Source organism: Schistocerca gregaria, chromosome 2, assembly GCF_023897955.1.
Source record: "Schistocerca gregaria isolate iqSchGreg1 chromosome 2, iqSchGreg1.2, whole genome shotgun sequence".
In the NCBI taxonomy this organism is placed as follows: Eukaryota; Metazoa; Arthropoda; class Insecta; order Orthoptera; family Acrididae; genus Schistocerca; species Schistocerca gregaria.
In genome coordinates, this window is record NC_064921.1 from 67878381 (window position 1) to 67903829 (window position 25449).

The following is a 25449-nucleotide window of genomic DNA, read 5'->3' on the forward strand; positions in this document are numbered from 1 at the left end:
TCAACATCATCTGATGACCTGGGGTAAGTTGCTGCGCTAATACTGCTGACAATAGGTCGCAGTGGAACCGCATCCTTGTGAACCTTGGGGAGTCCATAAAGTCTAGATGGTGCTGGCGCTTTGAGACGCAGCTTCTTGATGACTTGTTCAGGCAGGCTCGTCTCCTTCAACAGAGCCCTGGTCTTTTTGTCCATTTTCTCTGTAGGGCCGCTTGCTATTGACCTGTATGCAGGATCCGCCAGAAGTTGTTGCACCTTCCTGTCATATTCTGTTTTCTTTAGGATGGCTGTGGAGTTCCCCTTGTCTGCAGGCAACACCACAATGCTGTCATCCTCCTGGAGTCGCCTCAGTGCCACCCTTTCATCACTCTTCGGCCACACTAGATGGTAGTGTGTTGGCCACTTGTTCAACTGCACTGACGAAGGCTGTGACAGGCACGTTTCTAGGGGTCACTACGAAATTGAGGCCCTTGCTAAGTACTTTTAAGGTGGTCTCATCGAGCTGCTTGTCACTTAGATTGACCACCGTGTGTGTGTTCCCAGTCTGTTGCACCTTGTTGTTGAGGTGCCCAAACTTGGCTAGTTGGCGTGCCATTGACTTCTTGCTGGTGCATTCTGCTAGAGACCAGGAGGCACCATCAACCTGGTCACAGTCTTGAGTGGTCACGGAAGCTGCTATAGTTAGGTGAAGATACAGCAACTCCCTGGACGTCACATCCAGTCGGTGGCGCAGGTCGCGCACTCTCTCTCTAACCAGAGCGAGACTAGTTCGGTGTTCGATCCTGTTTGCCGCTCTCGAGTTAACGTAATGCTTGATCCTGGCGAAAACTGGAACTACCTCCCCCTCTCGGCATCGTGCGAGAACGACGTGAACATCCGGCTGGACTCCCGAGTATCCAAGATGTCAAAAGATCGCCGGGAAAGCATGAAGAATTACAATATGCAAATATATTGACAATTCTGGTACAACGTACAGTACTTCCACATATAAAATGTCTGTATTATTTGTCAAAAATACATAATCACACACAGCCCTGGATCTACGATATTCCTGAACCGGGGCAAAATCTTGATAGTGGCAGCCCACCCCCTTTCCAACAACGTTTGCGATAGGACGCCAAAAAATTTAAAAAAATCGGTTTTTCAAAAATATGTTCGTTTTGTAGCGCACATCTTTCTGAAGCGATTGATATATAAATCATATATGCTCGAGGAAATGTAAGACAGGTTTTTTGGTCTTTGAGTTTGTCAAAGAACAGTGTCACGCCTCTTCACACAGCATTCTTCCATCGCACGTCACTGTGTTTCACTCTGTGGTATTCAAACGTGAATATTTTGCAGTGGAAGCCATCAAATCTATATTCAGAACAGTGGAAATCAAAATGTCCTGTGGTGCCTCTTCTGCTCTCAGTCGGCCAATTTGACGTCCTACATATCTAATAATAATAATAAAAATAATAATAAAATTTAGACTGGGCAGAATGAAAACTCTTCAGAAAATGTGCAGTCTTTATTGCCTATTAGCTAACAACTGTCTCTTTTGTGTGACATTAAATTAAGTATAGGAAACATAAAACCAGTAAAGATAAGAGACAAGCAAGACAGTAGACTTTTTTTTCAATTCTTAGGTTACAGCATTTTTTCTCTCAAATCCTGCTACAGCTCTACACGGCCTGCTTGCATTTCCGCGAAAGAATCTATTGCTTCATCGACGTTCATCAAACGTTTGCTGCATGCAAAATCAAAATGCCATTGTTTCATACTGAAAAAAGTGTTAATACGAATAGTACCCAAGGCTGGTGTGGTAAAAAATGAAGTGGTTTCTCGATTTGATTACGCCTGTTTTGTCACTGTTAGCTAAAACTAAATAGGCCTTTCTAATATTGCAGCAGTTGTAACACACGCCTATCATTTTTATCTGCCTCATTTAAATAAATAACAAGAGAGAATATATTTCACGACGTACCAGTATCAAATGCCTATTATGCCTACTATAAGCAAAAAGTTTTATGTTATGAAATAGTTTAACGTTTCATTCATACGTTCCAATTTCTCAAGCATGAGATCGAGAAGTAGAAGCACAAAGTTTTTTTACAAGTATGGAATCGTCATATTCTTCCACATAGTTTGGGTGATGTCCCCGTTTCCTCATTCTAAAAATCAATCTTGTCATCACTAATTCTGTAATTGTTCCTGCCATTATCAAAACTTATTCTCCGGTTAACTTCACTAACCATACCAGAGTCACTGGTTTAGTGTTGCCACGTTTATTCTTCAGTTTGGCATATTATGTGTTCGTAGAACGCGTTTTCCGCGCTATTCTGTGCATAGAATTTAAGCAGCATCTGCTAACCAGGGGCTATACAGCTGGTCCTTAGCAATGTAGTTTCTGGCAAAAAATGTCTGTCAGTACTTCATTTTCTTGGGCACACCAAGAAGATAACACATTATCTTTCTTACACTGTATGTTATTCCTGCTAGCCGTTTATTTCCACTCTGGTAGTCTGAATCAATGAATTTGGTTAATAATTATAATAATGCTAATCACTCCCACACCCAACCAACCACATAAACAAATAGCGATTGGCATTCACCTGTTCGGATTTTTTTGGCTCATCTCTTATAGGGCCGTCCCTTTTTGTCTGTGGGAAAGATTTCTATTTCTAGCTGCGACGGGGAGACGGAGAGACATCATGTGTGCTATACTTTCATTAAAAATCACCTTACCATTCGCTCAGAAATCAACTGAGAATGTGTTCGAAAATCAACAAAGATGCGTTTCAAAATAATATGGATAATCAATAGACCAACATGGGCTGGATGCTAGGCACTTTGTGAAACCAAGTGTTTATCTTCAAGAATATGAAATTGGCACCCCGTGAAATTGCCACCCAGTTCGCCCCTCCTCCCGCCCTTTATCGGGGCTTGATCACGCACACAATGGTTATGTTAGTGTTATTATCCAACCTAAATGTTCTGTACTATTGTTATATATCTCGCATGTCAACTACAATAATGTGTCAGCTACTGGAGAAGTGTAGTTGTAGCGTAACTTACATGTAACACCTAAAACCTGAATGTGGGCTCTCAAACTATGTGTTGCAATGATATTTCCCCATTTAAATTGTTCCATAACAGTGAAAAACACATGTAGCCAAAATAACATGTTGCTATAATAGCTGACACTTTGTCTCATGACTAAATGACACTATGTTAGAAAAACAAACTAACCAAGCAACATTTTAGGGGGAGAAGAAGATAAGTAAAATTAACATTGTTGAGTGATTAGTAATTTTAATTTTGATCTTGACCTTATATCTGGTAGCATATTTATCCAATCACGTCACATTTTCTGACACCATAGCATAGCAAAGTGTACTAGAAATGGTCAACTTTGATGAGATCTTTAAAGTATTGTATCAATAAAACTGCATATTTTCATAATATGCGACCATGACTTTGAAAGGCAAGACAGGGAAGGACAACCTTCCACACACAGGAAAGTTCGACCTCTCTAAAAATCAAACAATGCATAAAAACAGATTATCAAAGTACATGAAGGTTACAAGTATAAAATAAAAATACGTGCGGGTCACTTGTCATAATATGCAATCATGACTATGTACCTCTGATCAGAAACAAAAATTCGATATTTGCATCAAAATGAAATTGGTTGTAGTATTTATCAATCACACACAGCTTTAATGTATAACAATATGAAACACATGTGACACTGCTGTTGTAACGTATTATTCTATAACAGTAAAAAAAAGTGCATATCTTACACTTTGCCACTAATGATCTAACCTAGAGGTTCAACTGCACTTGACAAAAACTGTCATGCAGTGTAAACTACATGACATGAAATAGCATTTTGAGCAAAAGTAACACACTTTCATGCTGGTAATAAATGAGGTTTGCTATGCTTTTAACGATCATTTTTAACTAGTTTTTAATGTCAGCCAAATGATATAGTGACTCCATGCTAAAGCAAGAAAATTTCTTGTAGTGGAAAACATTTGTCATATTCTGTTGGTAATGCTACATAGTAGAGATTATGTGACACATCACCCTATACAGTACCATGTTACAGCTAAATTGTAACACACTGCCTGCCATATATCACTATGTTACAGCAAAACTGAAACAATTGCCCTCCACATCACCATGTTACTGTGACACCTCCGAGAATACAACTGCAGCCAGCAACTTTGTGACATAGTGCTTAGTGGTCTATGTAAATGACTGCAGCACAAAGCCTGCAGATGTTCATTACTCAGTCATGAAATACTGCAATGAAATTGCAAATACAGTGTCTAAATCACTGCACTTCATTTAACAATGAAAAATTATACTTAATGACCCATATTGCACTTGCAATTGGTTGTTTGTGACCAAACAGGTCAATAACAGCTTACTTCACAGAGACACAGTTTTGTTTGTTATTGCAAAATATACTGATTACACGCTGCAGATTTTTAGGTATTATCCATGCTATCACAGAAGGGAAGAAACTGAACACTAAAATATTTTCTCTTTTCTTATAAAGCTAATTTTTCTGTGAATCAGTCTGCATTAATTACTTAGAACTGGCACCATAAGAGTGCCAGTTATTCATAAAAACTCTGATAGCAAGTTGATTTGGATTTTGCAGCTTGAAATTGAAGAAAATTTTTAGTTTTTTTTCAGTATATCTAGATGTGGGAGTATGTGATACGTAGTAAGCAATGCTTATTAAGCATTCAAAGGGAAGTTGATGTCAGACTGTGCAGATAAACTAAAGTGATTTTTTTCTTTTTTTTTTCGGGAGATGGTATATTACTCACATTTGATTTTATGCTTGTCACTGAGCACAGTATGAACTGCATCATTCATTTAAAGAGTGCAAGCATTTTTTTATTAGAGGACTTCTAGAGCTTAGTGGTGTGTAGCAAGCAATGCATATTAATCAATGAAAGGAACATCAAACAGTGGAAAGTGGGGTATGAATATCAACAGTGCAGGATGTTGTAACCACAACCAACTGTGGGAACGCCTTGGGCTGCGGATCAGAGCCGCCAGGCGGGGAAGCTGCCAGGTGGGGAAGCCGCCGGCGGTGGAGCATGCACCACCAAGTAAACACAAGGACAAGTCGGATGACAGACCAACGACAACCGACAACAACCGACCACGACCGACTATGGCCGACACAACAAGGAAGAGATAAACAACAGAGGCTTGTAGAAACCACAACACCAAACACCAACAGAAAATCCACTTGGACAAAGAGCCAGGCAAAAGTCAACAATGAGCAACAACAAGAATGCAGTACCGCTGAGATAGAAACTCAATCAAGAACGAGTACCAGACTGACTGGACTAGGTTTTCTTTTTTAATTGTGATTTCATTCCCCTGCCCCATATGGGCAGGGGAGTGCTGTCAGTGGCACAATCTGCCGCTCTTCAGCCGAGTGACACTACAACTAAAACAAGAATAAAATGATACATACATAAGGAGATAAAAAAGGGGAACATAAAACAGAGTAAGGGGAAAAAATGGAGGTAAAATATACACTGACATGGAGACATTCATGGGGACAGTTAAAAAAGTCACCAGAAATATAAAACCACAGTTGACAATTCTTAAAACACAGAGAAGACACTGAATGCGCAGGCACAGGTTAAAAGTCGGCCACAGTAGTAAAAACACTCCAGAACAACACACTTAAAACCCACTTGGAGCACACACGACAAACAATAAAAGTGCCAGGTGGGACCTGCCGAGAGAAAAGGTCAGAGAGTATGGAAAAGAAGGGGAGAGCAAGGGGCAGCTGGGGAAGCAGCGGGATGAAGAGAGGAGGGGCTTCAGTGGGTTCACGAAGAGGCAGGAGACACGTGGGGCGGGAGAGGAAGAGGGAAGACAGGGCAGGAGGGAGCGCAGAGACACTGGAAGGAGGCACAAGAGATGGAGGGGGAGGAGAAGGAGGAGGGGGAAGCCGCTCAGGAGGAGGGAGGGGGAGGAACTGGACTAGGGCAGAGCAGGTCACTATATACAAAACCGGAGGTAGTGGCTATTGGCCACTGTCTGCACATGGCATAGCGGTGGCGCCCCCGCTGAGCGAGAGCCGCTGCACAGAATAGCCACTGTGGATGCGGAGCCCTCTATGGGCTGACCACATCCATTTGTTCTGCCGCATGTTCGACGTCTGCGGCGTGAGGTATTAGACAGGAAAAGACAGATTTCTACTTATCATAAAGATGACACTTAAGTTGTAGACAGGCACAGTTAAAACACACTTACACAAAGCTTTCTACCAGATCCTTCAGCAGAAAAAGAGAAACACACATTATTCATTCAACAAGCAAGCACACCTCATGCACACATGACTGCCAGGTCTGGCCATAGCTGGTGGAGTTGGCAGTCGTGTGTGCATGAGGTGTGCTTGCTTGTGTGAATGAATAATGTGTCTTTCTCTTTTTCTGACGAATGCTGTGGCCAAAAGCTTTGTACCAGTATCTTTTAACTGTACCTATCTGCAACTCACCATGTCAGCTTTACAGTAAGTAGCAATCTAACTTTCCCTGCATTGTCAATAAAAGGAAATGTTGTCATATTATGTCCAAAATATTCACAGGAGACTATGCCACACTTAAATTTGAGTTTACACTTAGTGCTGAGTCCAGTGTCCACTGCATCATTCATTACAGAGTAGAAACATTTGTTATGGGCTTATTTGGATGCTACTGATAGCTGTAAGCAATGCATATTAAGCAATAACCGAAAATGTTGACAGATTTTGCCCAAAAAATTAAGGTTGTTGTTTCTTAACATTTCCCAGACACTGTGCAGCATTTACTCTTGATTTTACACTACACACTGAGCAGGTAAGACATTGCTTCAAAGAGTTAAAGCATATGTGGTTGTATTTGGAAGGCAGTCATAAGCAATACAGAATAAATGGATAAAAATCAAATATTTGATTTCAAGTTTTGGCAAAATATTTGTTATTTCCTCTTCTTATAGCATTGAAGAGATTGCATGGAGGTTTCATTATTTTTCTTTTTGCAAAAATTATTTGGTACAATACTCACAGTGGTCCATATAATTCTCTTGAGGACAACACTTTTGACACATCACATAATTAGCCATAACTATTTTCAAAATGACTTTAGTTGCTACTGCCCTCTGATTTGTAGCTTCATGGTCAAAGGTTTTATCAACAAACTTTACAGGGTCAAATAACTGTGTGTAGTCACAGGACATGCATGTGAGAACTTCAAACTACCTCTGTACAGTTGTCTAAGTTAAACTGCTTATCAGTTGTCACAGACCTATCTAGTGTCAAAAAACTGTGCCCTCTGTACTTCGAAGTTTCCTTATTAATGAATGGCAACAGAGACCGGCAATGGGTGTTAAACCTGGGAGATAAGATTCAACATTTAAAAACCATCTCTACAATTCTCATCTTCTTTTGTATCTGCACATTTAGTTCCAAGATACTCATGAGACTTCTTTTCAGCTTTCAACAAATCACTAATTGAGGCTATGATTCTGACATCCTGATAACTTTCTATACAGACCAAATCTTGCTACCATAGAATTAATCCAGAACTTGGCTGATAAGGTATATGTCATTATGTCATATTTACTTCGAAGCTACTGTATTCAGTTACCACATTAATGAATAAATATGAGGGTCATTCAATAATTAAAGAGACAAATTGGTGTGGAGAAAAAAATGTTTATTTTTACAAAACAATACTTCTTCTACTTTTCAACATAATCTTATTGAACATTAATACACTTGTTCATACAGGCTACAAGCTTTTTTATCCCAGCTGTAAAGAACTCTTTACCATGATGTTTAAACCAATTTCCCACAAACATTTTCACATCCTCGTTGTCCTGGAACCTCTTCCCAAGCAATGCCTCCTTCAGTGCACTAAAAAAATGGAAATCAGTAGGTGCTAAATCAGGACTACAAGGGGGATGTGGCAGTACTTTCTCTGCCCATTTTGTTGATGGTTTCACAGGTTAGTTAAGCAACATGAGGATGTGCATTATCTTGCTGTAAAATCACACCTCTCCTCTAAGATCCACGACACCTCTCTCTCATGGCTGGCTTCACCTCGTTTAAAAGTAAATCCAAGTAGTATTGGCTGTTCATTGTATGCTGGACTTTCAGCATCCCAACACCGCCAACATGACTTTTCCTGCTGATGGTTGGTTTTTGAATTTTTTCTTCACAGGTGAGTTGGAGTGCTTCCACGCCTTGCCTTAACTTTTTAATTCTGTCTCATAATAGCGAACCCAAGTTTCATCACAAGTTAAAAATTTGTTGAGGAAGTGCGCACCTTCTCTTTCATAATGCTCCTTTAGATCTGTGCACACTCTCAACCTTATTTCCTTGTGTAGCCGCATCAACTTCTTTGGGACTCATCTTGCACATGTTTTGCAGTACGTCAGCTTGTTACAGGTAATGTAACGGACTGTACCAGTATTAACTAGAACCTTATCAACTATTATTTCCTGAGTCACACAGTGATCAGTACAAATAATGTCATCAAATTGACTTTCAAGTGAGGGAGTTGAAACTGTAATTGGTCGACCATAACAGTGTTCGTCATTCACTGAGTCGTGACCATTTTTGAACTGCTCTACTCACTTGTAAAAATTTGCACAATTCATACAACCTTAACCATAAACTTTAGACATTCTGCAGTATATATTCACTGGTTTCTTGCCTTCAGCAAGTAAAAAACAAATAACAGAACGTTATTCAACTGATGCGGATATTTCAAGTGTACTCGCCATCTTGAAATGTATTTTTGAGATAATAAACAAAACGATGTTGATACATCAGCTGGTCAGGGTTCATCCATGTGATACCAATTTAAAGCCATAAAAATACCAAACTAGGTACTAACAGTTTTTCTCTAGACCAATTTGTCTCTTTAATTATTAAATGGCCCTGGTAGTAAGCTCAAATGCTGTGCCTGTTTCTAGAGAGAGCTTACCACTGTCTGAGCTTAAACTTCTCCTTTCATCCAACAAAGTAATTAACTTATCTACACATGTCTCCTGTTTCATTGGTCATACACTTCTGCATTTCTTCTTTATACTGAACTCCTTTTTTAACATTTACAGTGCTTCACTGTGTTCAGATTTATAAATTTAGCTGTACCTTCCCAGTCCTCTACATTATGAACTGACTCTAACTGAACTAAATTACTTTCAATCACTGAACACTTGAGTGACCAGTTTAACATTTTGCCTTTCTAAAATGTAGGCCACATAGTTTTAACTGACACACCATAACTATCTTTTAACAACTTTTGACTTTTTATGTCACAAACTTCCATAACTGCAACAAAAGATGCATATCTAACAGCATCAGTATTATCAAAATCTGGACAACAAAATGTTTCTCTAAGATTTTCATTTTCATCCAGCTATATGAAGGTACTTAAGAATATGAACAGTGTCATGTGGGTAAATCAATTGATTATCTGTGTTCCCAAAACGGGCTGTTGGTAGGTTTGCTAAATGTGTGTTTTTGTATTGATGGCATTATTATTTGCAACAAGTGAAAAAGCTTTTGCAGTTACTACTAAAGTCCTTACTATATTAAACAAGATCTTTGTGTTCAGTTTCTTTATAGCCAATACATGCACAACCTTTTTGCAAGGAGAAAGATACTCTGGAACATAAAAACACATGCACTTGTTACTATAACAGTAGCATCCAAAGTCATTAAAGAATTATTTTGTTCTTTATAATCTATTTACAGCTTGATGTTTGTCTCATCTAGCATAAAGACTACAAACAGCCCATGTGGTTCTAAATGTGAAACTTTATGCTTCAAGTGACATAAGATATCATGATTAGTTGGGTTCACATTTATATGGTGTCTAAGATTTCTTGATGAATTCTGGTGAGGCATAATGACAAAACCAGATGATCAAAACACTCTGTAAGCATGTGGTGCAATAATAACACAATAAAATCAAAAGCTCTGGATCAAATTTATGAGCCTTAGACTGAAAAGAGATTGCAGTGTGTGCCTTCAGGAGTGAAACAACCTTCTTACACTGTTTAGCTATTTAATGTTTCAAGAAGGGAGTGCATAACTGGCATGCTTTGATCACTATTTCTGGGATTAATTAACTCTGCACATAACTTCTGCAAATTGTCAACTTCAGTTACACTGCTAACTTTCATTGAAAGTGTCTTGAAACAATCTCTACACCCTTCATAAACAATTTCACATTTAGTTTTCTGCAGTTATATACACAATAACAAGTGAAGTTTTCGCAAAGTTTAAGTACGGGAACAGTACATAATCTTTTTTCAGAACTTTGTTCCACATTTCATTCACTATAACATTTTCACTATTCCTCACAAATTCATTAGGATTGTCGAAACTCTTTTTCCATCTGTGTGGAAGATATAGCTGTTCTCAAGGCATCTGTTTCCAGCCTCGGTCTTCTTTGCCTTTTCGATTCTCATTGATCATATTATTCTTAGCTCAAGCATCTGACATTCGGTAATAAATGTGACACTGTATTTTATTTCAATTTGGGTTTCTCCAAAGGAAGTGTTAATGTTGTCTCTGTTTTCCGATCAACTCTAGTGCTTCAAAATATCAGGTTACTCTAAAGAAAGTATTTTTGACAAACCTGGAAAAGGAATGAAAAGAAAATTGTTCTGTAATATTTTTGAAATGAAATACTTTTACTTACACATCATCTTGCTATAAAAATATCACATTAGCAAAAGTATGTCACACATCTTTTATAGCAAAGCATGATTAGTACTTTTCACTAATTTTAATATATTTTGTTATTCATCTGCAGAAAATGTTAATCATCAAAAACGAAAAATTTTGGGACAAGTATTTTTGGGTGCTGGAATTACTGTTGTAGTTACTGTAGGGAGTTGAAATTAAATAATCTATCCACACAGTCACACAAAATTTTATGTAGCTTGTCCACTGTTAAATTGACACACATTGAAACACGCAAAATCCAAACTATACAAATTGCATGACAATTTCAATGAAAATGTACACCAATAATGGAGCCATTGTGGCTAAAATTTATTGTTGCATACCCCACATAAACACTGAAATTAACATTACTTTTTTGTTCTTGATGTGTCTGGATAGTGCTTACCACAAAACATTCTGAGGGAATGAAATTCTCCTGTCAAATAGCATGTTCCATTAATCCCTCAGCTCAGAGTTCTCTGGAAATCTGGACACAGAATCTTTTTCCTGGTCCAGTAGTTATCAGTGCAGCCTTGTACAAAGCACTTATTCACCATAGTGTGACAGAAAGCAAATGCCTCGCAGTGATGAAAGAGATGTGTAATAACAAGAAGACTTTCAGCAACTCACAGGTCGACATCGATTGATTTGCAATAAAATTCTGTCACCATGTTGCAAATATACTCTCTTGCTGTGGGCCATTTGGTGTGACATCACAGCAACCCAACGAAACTGTTGGCTGGCCAGGTTTTCCAGATGTGTCAGTTAACAGTATGAATTTTCAAACAGGACATGATAGGCACAGAACACACACACACACACACACACACACACACACACACACACACACACACACACACAAACAAACAAACAAACACTGTGATGTGTAGCTTAATATATTATGAAATACTACACTGTTATAATACATATTCAACAAATATGTTCCAGTGACAATATCACTTTACATATACAACATACAGATTACAATTTCAGCCCTTACTCATCTATTACCCTATTCCATAGAAGTGTAGTTATCAAAATTAATATGATAACACCTGCTATGTTATCAACACCTTCGTTTATAGCTATAAAGCTGTATGCATCATTACTGTATACATATTTACACATTTTGAGGGACACATTCAAAGTTATATCAAAGTTAGCATGATCACTAATTCATGACCCAATCTTTGTCTCGAAGAATAATTATATTAGTTTTGTCTCTAACTGTTCCAGAATTTTACTATCTGTTTGGCATAATGAAAGCTGTCTACACCATAACTGTGACCCATGGAAAAATATCACTTAATGTGTTCTTGCTTACCACAGACAATGTCATCAAAAATTTAATAAAAATGGTAGCACTTTACCAGACGATATCACATACTCCTTACTTGCAGATATGAAATATCCAGTATTATTCAAGTTTTCAGATCCCTGTCCTAGCAATTTATACATACTTTGCTGATGAGATTTGGAATACAGATATATGGTTCTACTCATTAAATTCAATAAACTATGACTGTTGTCTGGTATTTCAAATACAAATAAAATAAAACTTTATTTTTCCAGAAATATAATTACTTACACTTAAACATATGCAATACAAACAAAAAACTATATTTTGCTTTTATAAAAATATCCTCTCTTGGATTTAGTGCTGGCTTACAAACTTGAGGCATGCAGCTATAAGTTTTCATAGGTATTGCGAGTCTATATGATGCTGCAAATCCCTTACAACAATCCAGAGATTGACTATGCTTGTTATGTGAACTTTCTGGATGTGTATGTCCACTTCATCCCAGGGCATTTCAACAGAATTATAGTAAGGGCTTTAGTTACACCATGTCTTTCAGAATCTTCCGGCTGTCCTTTGATGCAATGTACTGTTGTTTAGGATCATTATCATATTGTAATGTGGACTTTTTCCCATTTAGGTGGCATTCACATGGAATCATATGATACTGAAGTATGAGTATCAGTGTCTCTAGCCCATGTACCCTTATATTTTCACAATGCATGCTGTCAACTGTCACTGAGGAATGTTGTTGTTGTGGTCTTCAGTCCTGAGACTGGTTTGATGCAGCTCTCCATGCTGCTCTATCCTGTGCAAGCTTCTTCATCTCCCACTACCTACTGCAACCTACATCCTTCTGAATCTGCATAGTGTATTCATCTCTTGGTCTCCCTCTAAGATTTTTACCCTCCACACTGCCCTCCAATACTAAATTGGTGATCCCTTGATGCCTCAGAACATGTCCTACCAACCGATCCCTTCTTCTGGTCAAGTTGTGCCACAAACTTCTCTTCTCCCCAATCCTATTCAATACTTCCTCATTAGTTATGTGATCTACCCATCTAATCTTCAGCATTCTTCTGTAGCACCACATTTCTAAAGCTTCTATTCTCTTCTTGTCCAAACTATGTATCGCCCATGTTACACTTCCATACATGGCTACACTCCATACAAATACTTTCAGAAAAGACTTCCTGACATTTAAATCTATATTCAATGTTAACAAATTTCTCTTCTTCAGAAACGCTTTCCTTGCCATTGCCAGTCTACATTTTATATCCTCTCTACTTCGACCATCATCAGTTATTTTGCTCCCCAAATAGCAAAACTCCTTTACTACTTTAAAAGTCTCATTTCCTAATCTAATTCCCTCAGCATCACCCAACTTAATTCGACTACATTCCATTATCCTCGTTTTGCTTTTGTTGATGTTCATCTTATATACTCCTCTCAAGGCATTGTCCATTCCATTCAACTGCTCTTCCAAGTCCCTTGCTGTCTCTGACAGAATGACAATGTCATCGGCGAACCTCAAAGTTTTTATTTCTTCTTCATGGATTTTAATACCTACCCCAAATTTTTCTTTTGTTTCCTTTACTGCTTGCTCAATATACAGATTGAGTAACATTGGGGAGAGGCTACAACCCTGTCTTACTCCCTTCCCAACAACTGCTTCCCTTTCATGTCCCTCGACTCTTATAACTGCCATCTGGTTTCTGTACAAATTGTAAATAGCCTTTTGCTCCCTGTATTTTACCCCTGCCAGCTTAAGAATTTGAAATAGAGTATTTCAGTCAACATTGTCAAAAGCTTTCTCTAAGTCTACGAATGCTAGAAACGTAAGTTTGCCTTTCTTTAATCTTTCTTCTAAGATAAGTCGTAAGGTCAGTATTGCCTCACGTGTTCCAACATTTCTATGGAATCCAAACTGATCTTCCCCGAGGTCAGCTTCTACTAGTTTATCCATTCGTCTGTAAAGAATTCGCGTTAGTATTTTGCAGCTGTGACTTATTAAACTGATATTTCGGTAATTTTTACATCTGTCAACACCTGCTTTCTTTGGGATTGGAATTATTACATTCTTCTTTAATTCTGCGGGTATTTCGCCTGTTTCATACATCTTGTTCACCAGATGGTAGAGTTTTGTCAGGAATGGCTCTCCCAAGGCCGTCAGTAGTTCCAATGGAATGTTGTCTACTCCCGGGGCCTTTTTTCGACTCAAGTCTTTCAGTGCTCTGTCAAACTCTTTACGCAGTATCATATCTCCCATTTCATCTTCATCCACATCCTCTTCCATTTCCATAATATTGTCCTCAAGTACATTGCCCTTGTATAGACCCTCTATATACTCCTTCCACCTTTCTGCTTTCCCTCTTTGCTTAGAACTGGGTTTCCATCTGAACTCTTGATGTTCATACAATTGGTTCTCTTATCTCCAAAGGTCTCTTTAATTTTCCTGTAGGCAGTATCTATCTTACCCCTAGTGAGATAAGCCTCTATATCCTTACATTTGTCCTTTAGCCATCCCTGCTTTGCCATTTTGCACTTCCTGTCGATCTCATGTTTGAGACGTTTGTATTCCTTTTTGCCTGCTTCATTTACTGCATTTTTGTATTTTCTCCTTTCATCAATTAAATTCAACATTTCTTCTGTTACCCAAGGATTTCTACTATCCCTCGTCTTTTTACCTACTTGATTATCTGCTGCCTTCACTATTTCATCCCTCAAAGCTACCCATTCTTCTTCTACTGTATTTGTTTCCCCCATTCCTGTCAATTGTTCCCTTACACTCTCTGTACAACCTCTGGTTCTTTCAGTTTATCCAGGTCATATCTCCTTAAGTTCCCTCCTTTTTGCAGTTTCTTCAGTTTTAATCTACAGCTCATAACCAATAGATTGTGGTCAGACTTCACATCTGCCCCTGGAAATGTCTTACAATTTAAAACCTGGTTCCTAAATCTCTGTCTTACCATTATATAATCTATCTGATACCTTTTAGTATCTCCATGGTTCTTCCATGTATACAACCTTCTTTCATGATTCTTAAACCAAGTATTAGCTATGATTAAGTTGTGCTCTGTGCAAAATTCTACCAGGCGGGTTCCTCTTTCATTTCTTAACCCCAATCCATATTCACCCACTATGTTTCCTTCTCTCCCTTTTCCTACTGCCTAATTCCAGTCACTGAGGAATAGGAGTGCCATAACCATGTATATGTATTGTGCCACTGCTTGAAGTACACTGTGGACATCACAACACCACAGGGACAAGAGTGAAGTATGGAATGGGTGTTCATTGATGACATACATAAACAAACAAACATACCAGTTCAGAAACTATTCTGTATGTACACAACACTCTTCTGGATAATATGGCATGTAGATGAAAACAAACACATAAACCTGACTTGTTTACCAGTGTTGTACTATTTCTTGCTTACACAGCCATGGTATGGTAACTACAGATAATTAGATGGCAATTATTAGGTTTATTGAAAGTAATGAGTGGTATACATTTTAAAATTGAGACCATTTTCATAAAGAGGACAGGGTGGAGCAGATATGGTACATCTAATTGTATCTGGAAACAGATTGCCATGTTTGCAACTTCCTGATTGTAGTCTACCTTCATTAGTAATAATACTGATGGGAAGTTGAAGTGCGTGCTTCATGAATTTCATCTCACAATACTTCTGAAACTTACTGAGTGCATGCCTCGTGTTTGTGAGATAGTCATTAAAGCCAAGAAAGGATACACTGGTGAAACTAAAATATAGTTTTTCTATTTGAATTATCTACATTCAAGTGTAAATAATTACATTTTAGGAGAAATAAAGTGTTGTTTGTATTTATATATAAAATATTGGATAACATTCATAGTTTATTGAATTTAATGACTGGTACCATATATAAGTATTCCATATCTCTTCAGCAATATATGTAAAAATTACTAGGAAAAGGATCTTAATAATTGAATGTAGCTTCAGATGTTTTAATGTGGTCAGTGATAGCTTCTTTGTGTGCAGGAGGACAGTCGCATTTCCTTCCGTCCTACGGGCCCAGGTTCGATTCCCGGCTGGGTCTGGGATTTTCTCCGCTCAGGGACTGGGTGTTGTGTTGTCTTCATTATCATTTCATCCCTATCTGGCGCGCAGGTCACTCAATGTGGCGTCGAATGTAATAAGACCTGTACCAAGGCGGCCAGACCTACCCTGCAAGGGGCCACCCGGCCAATGACGCCAACGCTCATTTCCAATTTTTGTGTGCTCATTTGTACATCAATAGAAGTAGCGAAACAGGCAATTGATTGTTATCTACAGTATAGCTTTGCTTATAACAAAGAACATGAAAACACGAAAACACTCTGTCTCACTCAACATCCAAACAAAAAGGTTGTATGTGTATTATGATAATGTAGTGTTTTGTAGTATACTGAGCTATATGTCTCAGTATTTGTCTTGTGAATGATACCTATTGTGTTCTGTTTGAGCTTCCATGCTGCAAAAGGGTGATGTAGGGGGCAGTTTGTTACAATTTTGCTGTAACATAATGATGTATAGGATTTGTTACAATTTGTCTATAACATGGCAATTCATGGTGTGAAGTGTCATGCAGTTTTTACTGTGTGACACCATGAGTTAGCATTATCGACACAAGATGATAAACGTTTTGTACAGCATGATAAAATTTTAACCCTGGCTTGGGGTCACTAAAATGTTTGATTAACTTTGAAAAAGTAGTTGGAACAGAGTAGTTGAAAGCATAGCAAATGTCATTCGTTAGTGATAAAAATATATGTTACTAGTGTTCAGTATGCAATTTCACTAAAGTGTCATGTATTTTGTACCATGTGACAGGATAAGTCAGGCATCGCAAAGTGCACTTCATATCTCAAATTTCCAAACTTATGGGGACATTTTTAAGCTTGTCTCTGCTCAGGGACTGGCTGTTGTGTTGTCTTCATTATCATTTCATCCCCATCTGGTGCGCAGGTCGCCCAATGTGGTGTCAAATGTAATAAGACCTGCACCAAGGCAGCCGGACCTGCCCCGCTACGGTCGCAGGTTCGAATCCTGCCTTGGCATGGATGTGTGTGATGTCCTTAGGTTAGTTAAGTTTAAGTAGTTCTAAGTTCTAGGGGACTGATGGCCTCAGAAGTTAAGTCCCATGGGGATCAGAGCCATTTAAACCAATTTTGAATAAGCTCAGTGTGCTTTCCCTTCCCAGTCTTCTTCAGGTGTGCATAAATAACTTGGGGTGAAAGGGATGGAAAGGAAATGGTATAGGAAAGAGACAGAAGGTAAATAATGACTTACAGCCACACAAGGCATTGTGTCTATGGAACAGTGGGAGTTAAAAATTTCTGCTGGACTGGGACTCGAAACTGAATGCTCTGCTTCTCCAGAGCAACTGCCTTCACTGCATCGGCCATGTGGACACACTTTTTGTCAGACCCAAATTCCTAATTCCCTGCACACCACACCATAACAACCCACACTCATTAATCTCCTACTTTTAGATCTCTGATTCCCATAGTAGTTCAGATGTTCGTTGTGCAATATGACAGCAAATGAATTAGTCTTCACTTATACCTAAAGGATTTTGATATAATACGTTTGTGCATTGACTATCAAATGTAATCAGATGAAGGACTGTTGACAAATTTTACATAGTTTATCACTCGTAAATGTTAGGTCTAGATTGGGCTACAAACTTTATTCAAGTAAATAATTAAAACCTCTCAGCCAACTTATAATTGTGTCCACAAATATGGCACTTATTCGTCTCCATCTTGAATAATGAATACCGACAGAAATTATTATTCGTTAGTCGTGAATGCCACATGGAAATATTTAATCGAACTCGTATCCATTTACATCAATGAAAAACCAGTACCCATTTACATGAATAAAATTGCTGACTTGTCATAAATAACAAAAAGGCATACAAATAAAAGATAACGATAAAGCAAATTTCCTTTTAGGCTTTAAATTAATTTTCAGCATTTCATCAAAATATGTATTTAATTTTGAGAGATTTGCGATGATACCCTATGAAAAAGAAAAAAAGAAAAAAAAATATCTTAAGTAGATGCCGAAGGGGAAAGCAGTGGGTTATATCTACCGAAAATCCCCTTCATTTCAGAATAACGATCCAGAACTTTTAAATCAAGATGTCCTTAATAAATTCTGCTCCAGTTTTTAGGAATTGGTGTTGCGTATCTACAACAGTTTCAACTCCCGCGTCTGATTCAAGATTGCAAAATGAATTTTTTTCAACTTTATTCTCCGACTCTTCAGCCGCTTAATCGGCATTTGCTTGGCTGTTCTACGTTTGATGTTCATTGTTAAGCCTTCATTCCTCATGGATAGCAATAAAGATGAAGCATTTGTTTTTAAATCGTGTTTAAGACATTACTGCAATAGCTACGTGTTCTCATTATGGTGCAGAATGGCGACGAAAGCCTTCAAATCGTCTCTCGACACTTTCTCGAAAGGAAATAGTGGTAAGTATAGAGTCAGTTGAATTGGTACGCGGCAGTAGTGAAATGCTGGGATCATTTGCGTATATAACATTTTATCTACTTTTTTGTGGTGTATAAAGGATTATAAATAATTTCTCAAACAGAATCCTCATTGAGCCAGAAGGAAAAAAAAGAGTAATGCGTTAGAGAGAGGTAGGGGACGGAGGATGGCGTGAGCTGATGGAGAAGTAAACAAAAATAATACGGTGGTGTTCAACGTTATTCGCTAGTCAAAGTTAGTGGTAATAAATTACAAACTATTATTTTGTTTTCAGAGAGGAATAGTCCCTTTATCAGTAATAGGTAGTGAATCCCCTCCCTTGTGTCTCCGTAGTTTTCGTGTCATATATTTTCGTAAATACTCTTCGGAGGATTGTGCAGTATATAATATAGGTTCAAATGGCTGTGAGCACTATGGGACTTAACTGCTGAGGCCATTAGTCCCCTAGAACTTAGAACCACTTAAACCTAACTAACCTAAGGATATGACACACATCCATGCCCGAGGCAGGATTCGAACCTGCGACCGTAGCGGTCGCGCGGTTTCAGACTGTAGCGCCTAGAACCGCTCGGTCACTCAGGCCGGCTCTAATATAGGTATTCTGAGTTTACTTTGCATCCTGCCGGTTCTAATATAGGCATTCTGAATTTACTTTGCATATTTAGTTTTTATAACGAATAGTGAGTGAAATATGGTAAAGTGCGTTAAATTTTATGTAGATTGTGATATCAGGCTGCGCTACGGATTAGTCTGTTACCATAGCCAAGATTTTAGAAAGGGATCTATATCTACATCTCTACATCTACATACATACTCCGCAATCCACCACACGGTGCGTGGCAGAGCGTACCTCGTACCACAACTAGCATCTTCTCTCCCTGTTCCACTCCCAAACAGAACGAGGGGAAAATGACTGCCTATATGCCTCTAAACGAGCCCTAATCTCTCTTATCTTATCTTTGTGGTCCTTCCGCGAAATGTAAATTGGCGGCAGTGAAATTGTACTGCAATCAGCCTCAAACGCTGGTTCTCTAAATTTCCTCAGTAGCGATTCACGAAAAGAACGCCTCCTTTCCTCTAGAGACCCCCACCAGAATTCCTGAAGCATTTCCGTAACACTCGCGTGATGATAAAACCTACCAGTAACAAATCTAGCAGCCCACCTCTGAATTGCTTCTATTTCCTCCCTCAATCCGACCTGATAGGCATCCCAAACGCTCGAGCAGTACTGAAGAATAGGTCGTATTAGTGTTTTATAGGCGGTCTCCTTTACAGATGAACCACATCTTCCCAAAATTCTATCAATGAACCGAGGACGACTATCCGCCTTCCCCACAACTGCCATTACATGCTTATCCCACTTCATATCGCTCTGCAATGTTACGCCCAAATATTTAATCGACTGACTGTATCAAGCGCTACACTACTAATGGAGGATTCAAACATTACGGGATTCTTTTTCCTATTCATCTGAATCAATTTACATTTATCTATATTTATAGTTAGCTGCCATTCTTTACACCAATCACAAATCCTGTCCAAGTCATCTTGTATCCTCCTAGAGTCACTCAACGACTACACCTTCCCGTACGCCACAGCATCATCAGTAAACAGCCCCACATTGCTATTCACAGTATCCAAAAGATCATTTATGTAGATAGAAAACAACAGAGGTCCTACCACACTTCCATGGGGCACTCCAGATGATACCCTCATCTCCGATGAACACTCACCATCGAGGACAACGTACTGGGTTCTATTACTTAAGAACACTCCAGCCTTCTTACCTGCAGATATTTGTGCGTAAATATTTTTTTGATTTATTTATTTATTAGAATAATTAGCTGGATAGAAATTGGTTCGAATAATGCCTCTGAATGGCTGTCCCATTGTTAGGAGCGGCCCGGCGGCCTGTCGGAGCAGCTGTACACGCGATACCAGCCGTCTACCGAGTGGCCTCCCGCTGCGGTTGAGTCGGTATTGCGACACAGCATGGAGCCGGCGAAGCCAAAACCACCGGCAGAATCGCCGCCTAAGGTATAAATTAACACACCGTAATTTATCGCTTTAATATTCTCTGCGCAACTATGCAAATTCTGTGGATGTTGTCTGATAATTGTTGTTGACGAACCCCGAACCACACGCCGATATTAGTAGTGTTCATCGTTAGAGGTGGAACGTCGAGATTGTCAAAACAGCGTGGCGGACCAGGACTGAAACCTGGACCGCTGCCTTTCGCGAGCAGTACTCCATCGACTGGACTGGCTATGTCAGTGGCTCCCAGCCACGAACTAATGAGTCACTGAGACACCCTGCACTCCTATTTAAAACCAACTAAGTTAAAATGTGCACAGAAACTTGTTGTTTGTATATCACTTGATTGTTGGACTCCTTATTTCTGAACTGGCACTGTAAACCAGCTATCTACTGCCTACATGCCATATCCACTGTTCATACGTATAGTTGTCATGATTTCTTTCACCGTGTGAGATTCCTTTAATTTCATATAACATAGGCCTTAGTGCAGCTTGTTTTTGGTTTGGAGGATGATTAGATTTATAGTGTATTATAGTGTACATGGCTATAATTTCTTATCTTATGTCGAAAAAGTTTACCATCTTTCTTTGCTAATTTAATGTCATTTTTTCGTTTCCTTTATTAATTTGAATTTTTAAGATTCTGGCTGTAAACAGTCGTAAGGGACACTCTTTGAGGAACAGAGTTATTGAATGTAAAACAGGGTAAGTGATGTACATCATTCACATTAGTCGATAGCTCCACGATAAACCGAGAAAAACCAACTCTGCCTCTAATTTCAGATTCTCAGTAATGGATTCTTTGTCATTATTTGTGCATGTAAACAGAGATAAGTGCCAAAAACATGGTAGCTACCAGCGGTAATATGTGCCGTGTTCGTGCCAGAAAAATGCTTTCCACGGACAATTTGCACAAATATGATGATAATGTGGATATTTACAACTCAGACAAAAATTCTGAATATGTTAGTGAACGCAAATAAGCTTCGAAAGTTGTTGCTAATCAGGTAAATGTGAATAAGTGTTTAAGCAAGTAAACAATGTTAGGTTGTATCCCTTACTATTATTTACATGAATTTACGTGACAGTGTAGTGGCACAAATGTTAAGACCTATCCACAACATTGTGCTTAATCACAGATTGATCTTTGAGTTTGTTATACTTCATTATTTCAAAAACTGTGATGGAAATCTTAGTATCATAAACAGAAATAACGTTGACCTTTTAAATTTATATTTTTGAGAGGTTTCACAGAGACATTTCGTTAGCTTGCCCAGCAAGTAAACACTGGTAATTGATGTTAAGAGTACTGAGTTTGCAAGTAAATATTACGTAACTATTGATGTATTTTAAGAACAAAATTTTTATAGTATTTACGATTTTAAAAAGAGGTTGTTACGCTAGAAGTATTTGAAAACAATGAATTATGTTGACAAAAAATCACAATGGACAAGCTTTAAGTACCATATTTATGAGAATTTAATGAAATTTTGCTGTCCAGTTTCGCAAAACAACCAACTAGTCACAATTGTTACAGCCGAAGTTTTCTTTGATGTTCATTTGTGTCTTCTTTATTTTCGCATGAAATTTTTCTTTTACTTGGTTCATATGGGCATGTTAAATAGAAACACAGAATTATGTACTGGTACAGGTATACTGACGCTGTAATCAACAGTAGTGTACACATTAGAACCCAACCTACAGTAGCGTACACATTAGAACCTGACGCCTAGCTGATCAGTGCCACACATTATCATGTGTGCAAGGCAGTGTCACCTGGTGAAAAGCCCTGCTTCAAGCAGTACACGTTCTAAAGTATGTCTCTAACAGATTAAAAATGACGAGCAGGATAAAAGGCGAATCTGTTTGGTAGTACAGGACGATCTAACACATATTTTATGAGATCCACAGTGCGTAACTATCTGAGATGTGTTAGTAAGTTCTGGAGTACTCATTATTACATCGTGCATACATATGGAAGGAACCCATGGTGCTCTGGAAGTGCAGATATGATTTTGATGCCAGGTATCTAGAGAGAGGGAGAGAGTGTAGTTGCTACAGAAAACTGGTTAAGACATAACACAGAAGGATAGACTAGTTAGTAAGTAGTGTGGGTATACCTAGAAATGTGAATTGTATTAAGAGGTGTGAAGATGCAGCTCTGTGAGATCGGCCTCATACATCATTTCAAATTGCAACCAGTGGCAGGATTTAGAGTAATAGGTGAAACGGTAGTTGGAGTCATTCTCATAGATGAACCATACAAAAGGTCCATTGGGAGTCATTCCAATTCTATTCCTGTCCTTCGTAACACATCCTCATGCAGCTTCTCTGGTTTTATGTCATTGCACTTCGAACTCTATTGGGTTGAGCATTTTGTCTATGAACCAGAGACACAGTTGGGGAGCTGCGTTAAAATAGAGACCTAGCAGTAATTTTCCAACACTGATGAACTACACTGTTCTTAGACTTTCTGCAAGTCGAACAGTAGAGTGGAATTCGTTTTTACCCCGCAACGAAAAGTGTTGCTACCCTCACCTACAGAACAGGCGCTAGGCCAATTGACATCAGACGATGCAGGGTCTATTAGCAAATGATATTACAATCATTAATGTGAAAGAAACTAAACTCAGTCCGAACAGGCCTCAGAAGGCCCAACGGTTCCGACAGACCGCTGTGTCATCCTCAGCCGATAGGCGACATTGGATGCAGTTATGGGGCGGCATGTGATCGACACGCCACTCTCCCGTCCATAGTCAGTTTTCGTGAATAGAGTCTGTACTTCTCAATCAAGTATCTCCTCAACATGCCTCAAAATGACTGGATGCACCCCGCTTGCCAACAGCACTCGGCAGACCCAGACAGTCACCCATCCAAGAGCTTGCCAAGCATTTAACTTCGGTGATGTGACGGGAATCATTGTTAGCACTGCAGCAAGGCCGTTGGCTATCTTGAATGTGAAAGTCGTGCAATTTTTTGTGTTGGATGTAAGAATTATAGGAGAAATTCTGGAAATATTATGGAAACCAAATTGCATATTGGTTTTTTATACATGTTTCGTCTACCACAGACGGCCCCTGCCAGGCAGCCTACACTCAAGACACCCCTGTGTACCATATAACACACACAAGCACTTGCAGGCTCAACCAAGAGGGAAAACAATTCTTCAAAAATAAACAGAACTTGCTAGAGACTAATGAGCCTTTTTCTGCAGAGGTCTCCTCACAGACACAGGGAAGTTGGAGTACTCCGCCGACCTCCACCGGCTTTATAAGGCCAGCGCAGCAGCAGTTCAGCCAGTTCCTCGATGAGCTAGGACCAGCTCCGATGGCCTCCCCAACAGCCGATTGATGAATAATCGTCTTTTTTTGTTATTTGTTTTCTTTGTGTGTATATAGTGATTGCTCGAAAAGAGGAGTTAAGTTTCAATAAAGGACATTATTATACTGAGTGTACTATAATACTGAGTATTCTACAATACCTACTACCAATGTTTGTGATTTCACGTTTTTCTGGCCATCGTATCAGTTTAGTTTTGGTTGTGTACATCACTCTTTCTTGATATTGAAGCATTTAATAAAGATTGTCACACATCTAAAAGATGTTACCTTTCTTTTGTCCTGCGACATAGTTCCCCCATGTTCCCTACTCTACAACCCACTCTCTGCAACATTTTATTATAGTTCCTATTACTCAGCCACAAAGCTCGATGCAGAATGTTCAGCGACCAATGATCAAAGTTCCTGTTTTTCACAGGGGCAGACACGGCCGTCTCGAGGCGAACGTCCTTCAGCCAGCAGCCGCAAATCAAAAGAGGCTGCTCCACCATCTCCGCCCTCTCCACTGCAAGCTGAGGCCAGCGACATTCGTCGAGCACGGCTCCCTCCAATCAAGGTATGTGTTCTAGTCTCGAGGTGACTTCATAGGTGCTGGATACATTCGTACACAAGCCGGTGTCTTGTAATGGTATATGAATGACTGGCTACTGAATCATAGTACCGTGTAAGCCTTTACACGGATTTTTGTTAAAATTACAAAACCTTGAAAGCACGAATAAACCAAACCAAACGTGGAAGATCTGTGAAACAGCATACTATAACAAATGATGGAACTGCTGTAACTTCGATACACTGATGAGCCATTGTATCATGCTCACTGCTCACCCCGATTCTGAATGCTGCTTTGTGGCATTGCGGGTACCTGATGTAGTAAGGAAAATATAAAAGCAGAGCACAGATAATTCAGAAATCATTCAAGCAACGATATACACTGAAAACGGGAAAATCCAGTGACATAAGCGACTTTGACAAAGGGTTGATTAGTGTAGCCCAATTCCTAGGAGGTAGCATCCCAAAAACAGCGATGGTAGTCAGCTGTCTGTGTGCTACTGTCGCGAGCGTCTATGAAAAATGGTTGAAGAACGGTTAAACTACAGGGTTGAAGGTTTGCCCGCTCTTTAAACGAAGATAGGCAGTGATTTGTTGCAGATCTGATGGCAGAATATAAAGCTGTGTTTCAGCGCACACTGTTCTGCATTCATTGTTGGGAAGGAGGCTCCATAGAAGACGACCCATTTATGTTTCATTATTGACCAAATCGAAACGTCAGTTATTATTACAGGGGGCACACAATCATTCAGACTGGACTATGATTATATGGAAATTTTTGCCTGATTGGATGAATCACGTTACCCCTTCCATTAGGTGAATTATCGTGCCGGACATGCCATCATCCAGGCCGCTCGAAACATGCTCTCCGCCACAGAGCAATGCCAATTTGGGGCAATTTTATTCCATGAGGCACATTAACCCGGGCTTCTGTCGCACCTATGGTAGTAACTGGAGTCA

The 25449-nt window shown here is 39.1% G+C and overlaps 1 protein-coding gene across 1 annotated transcript in view; it reads left to right on the forward strand.

Annotated features, from left to right (window-relative positions):
- Positions 1 to 25449, forward strand: part of LOC126336334 (uncharacterized) — a 1038948-nt gene that overhangs the window by 53493 nt on the left and 960006 nt on the right. The window contains exons 5-6 of the mRNA XM_049999897.1: positions 20463 to 20603; positions 24359 to 24496. Coding sequence (XP_049855854.1) covers positions 20463 to 20603; positions 24359 to 24496 — 279 coding nt within the window. The remainder of the gene's footprint in view (positions 1 to 20462; positions 20604 to 24358; positions 24497 to 25449) is intronic.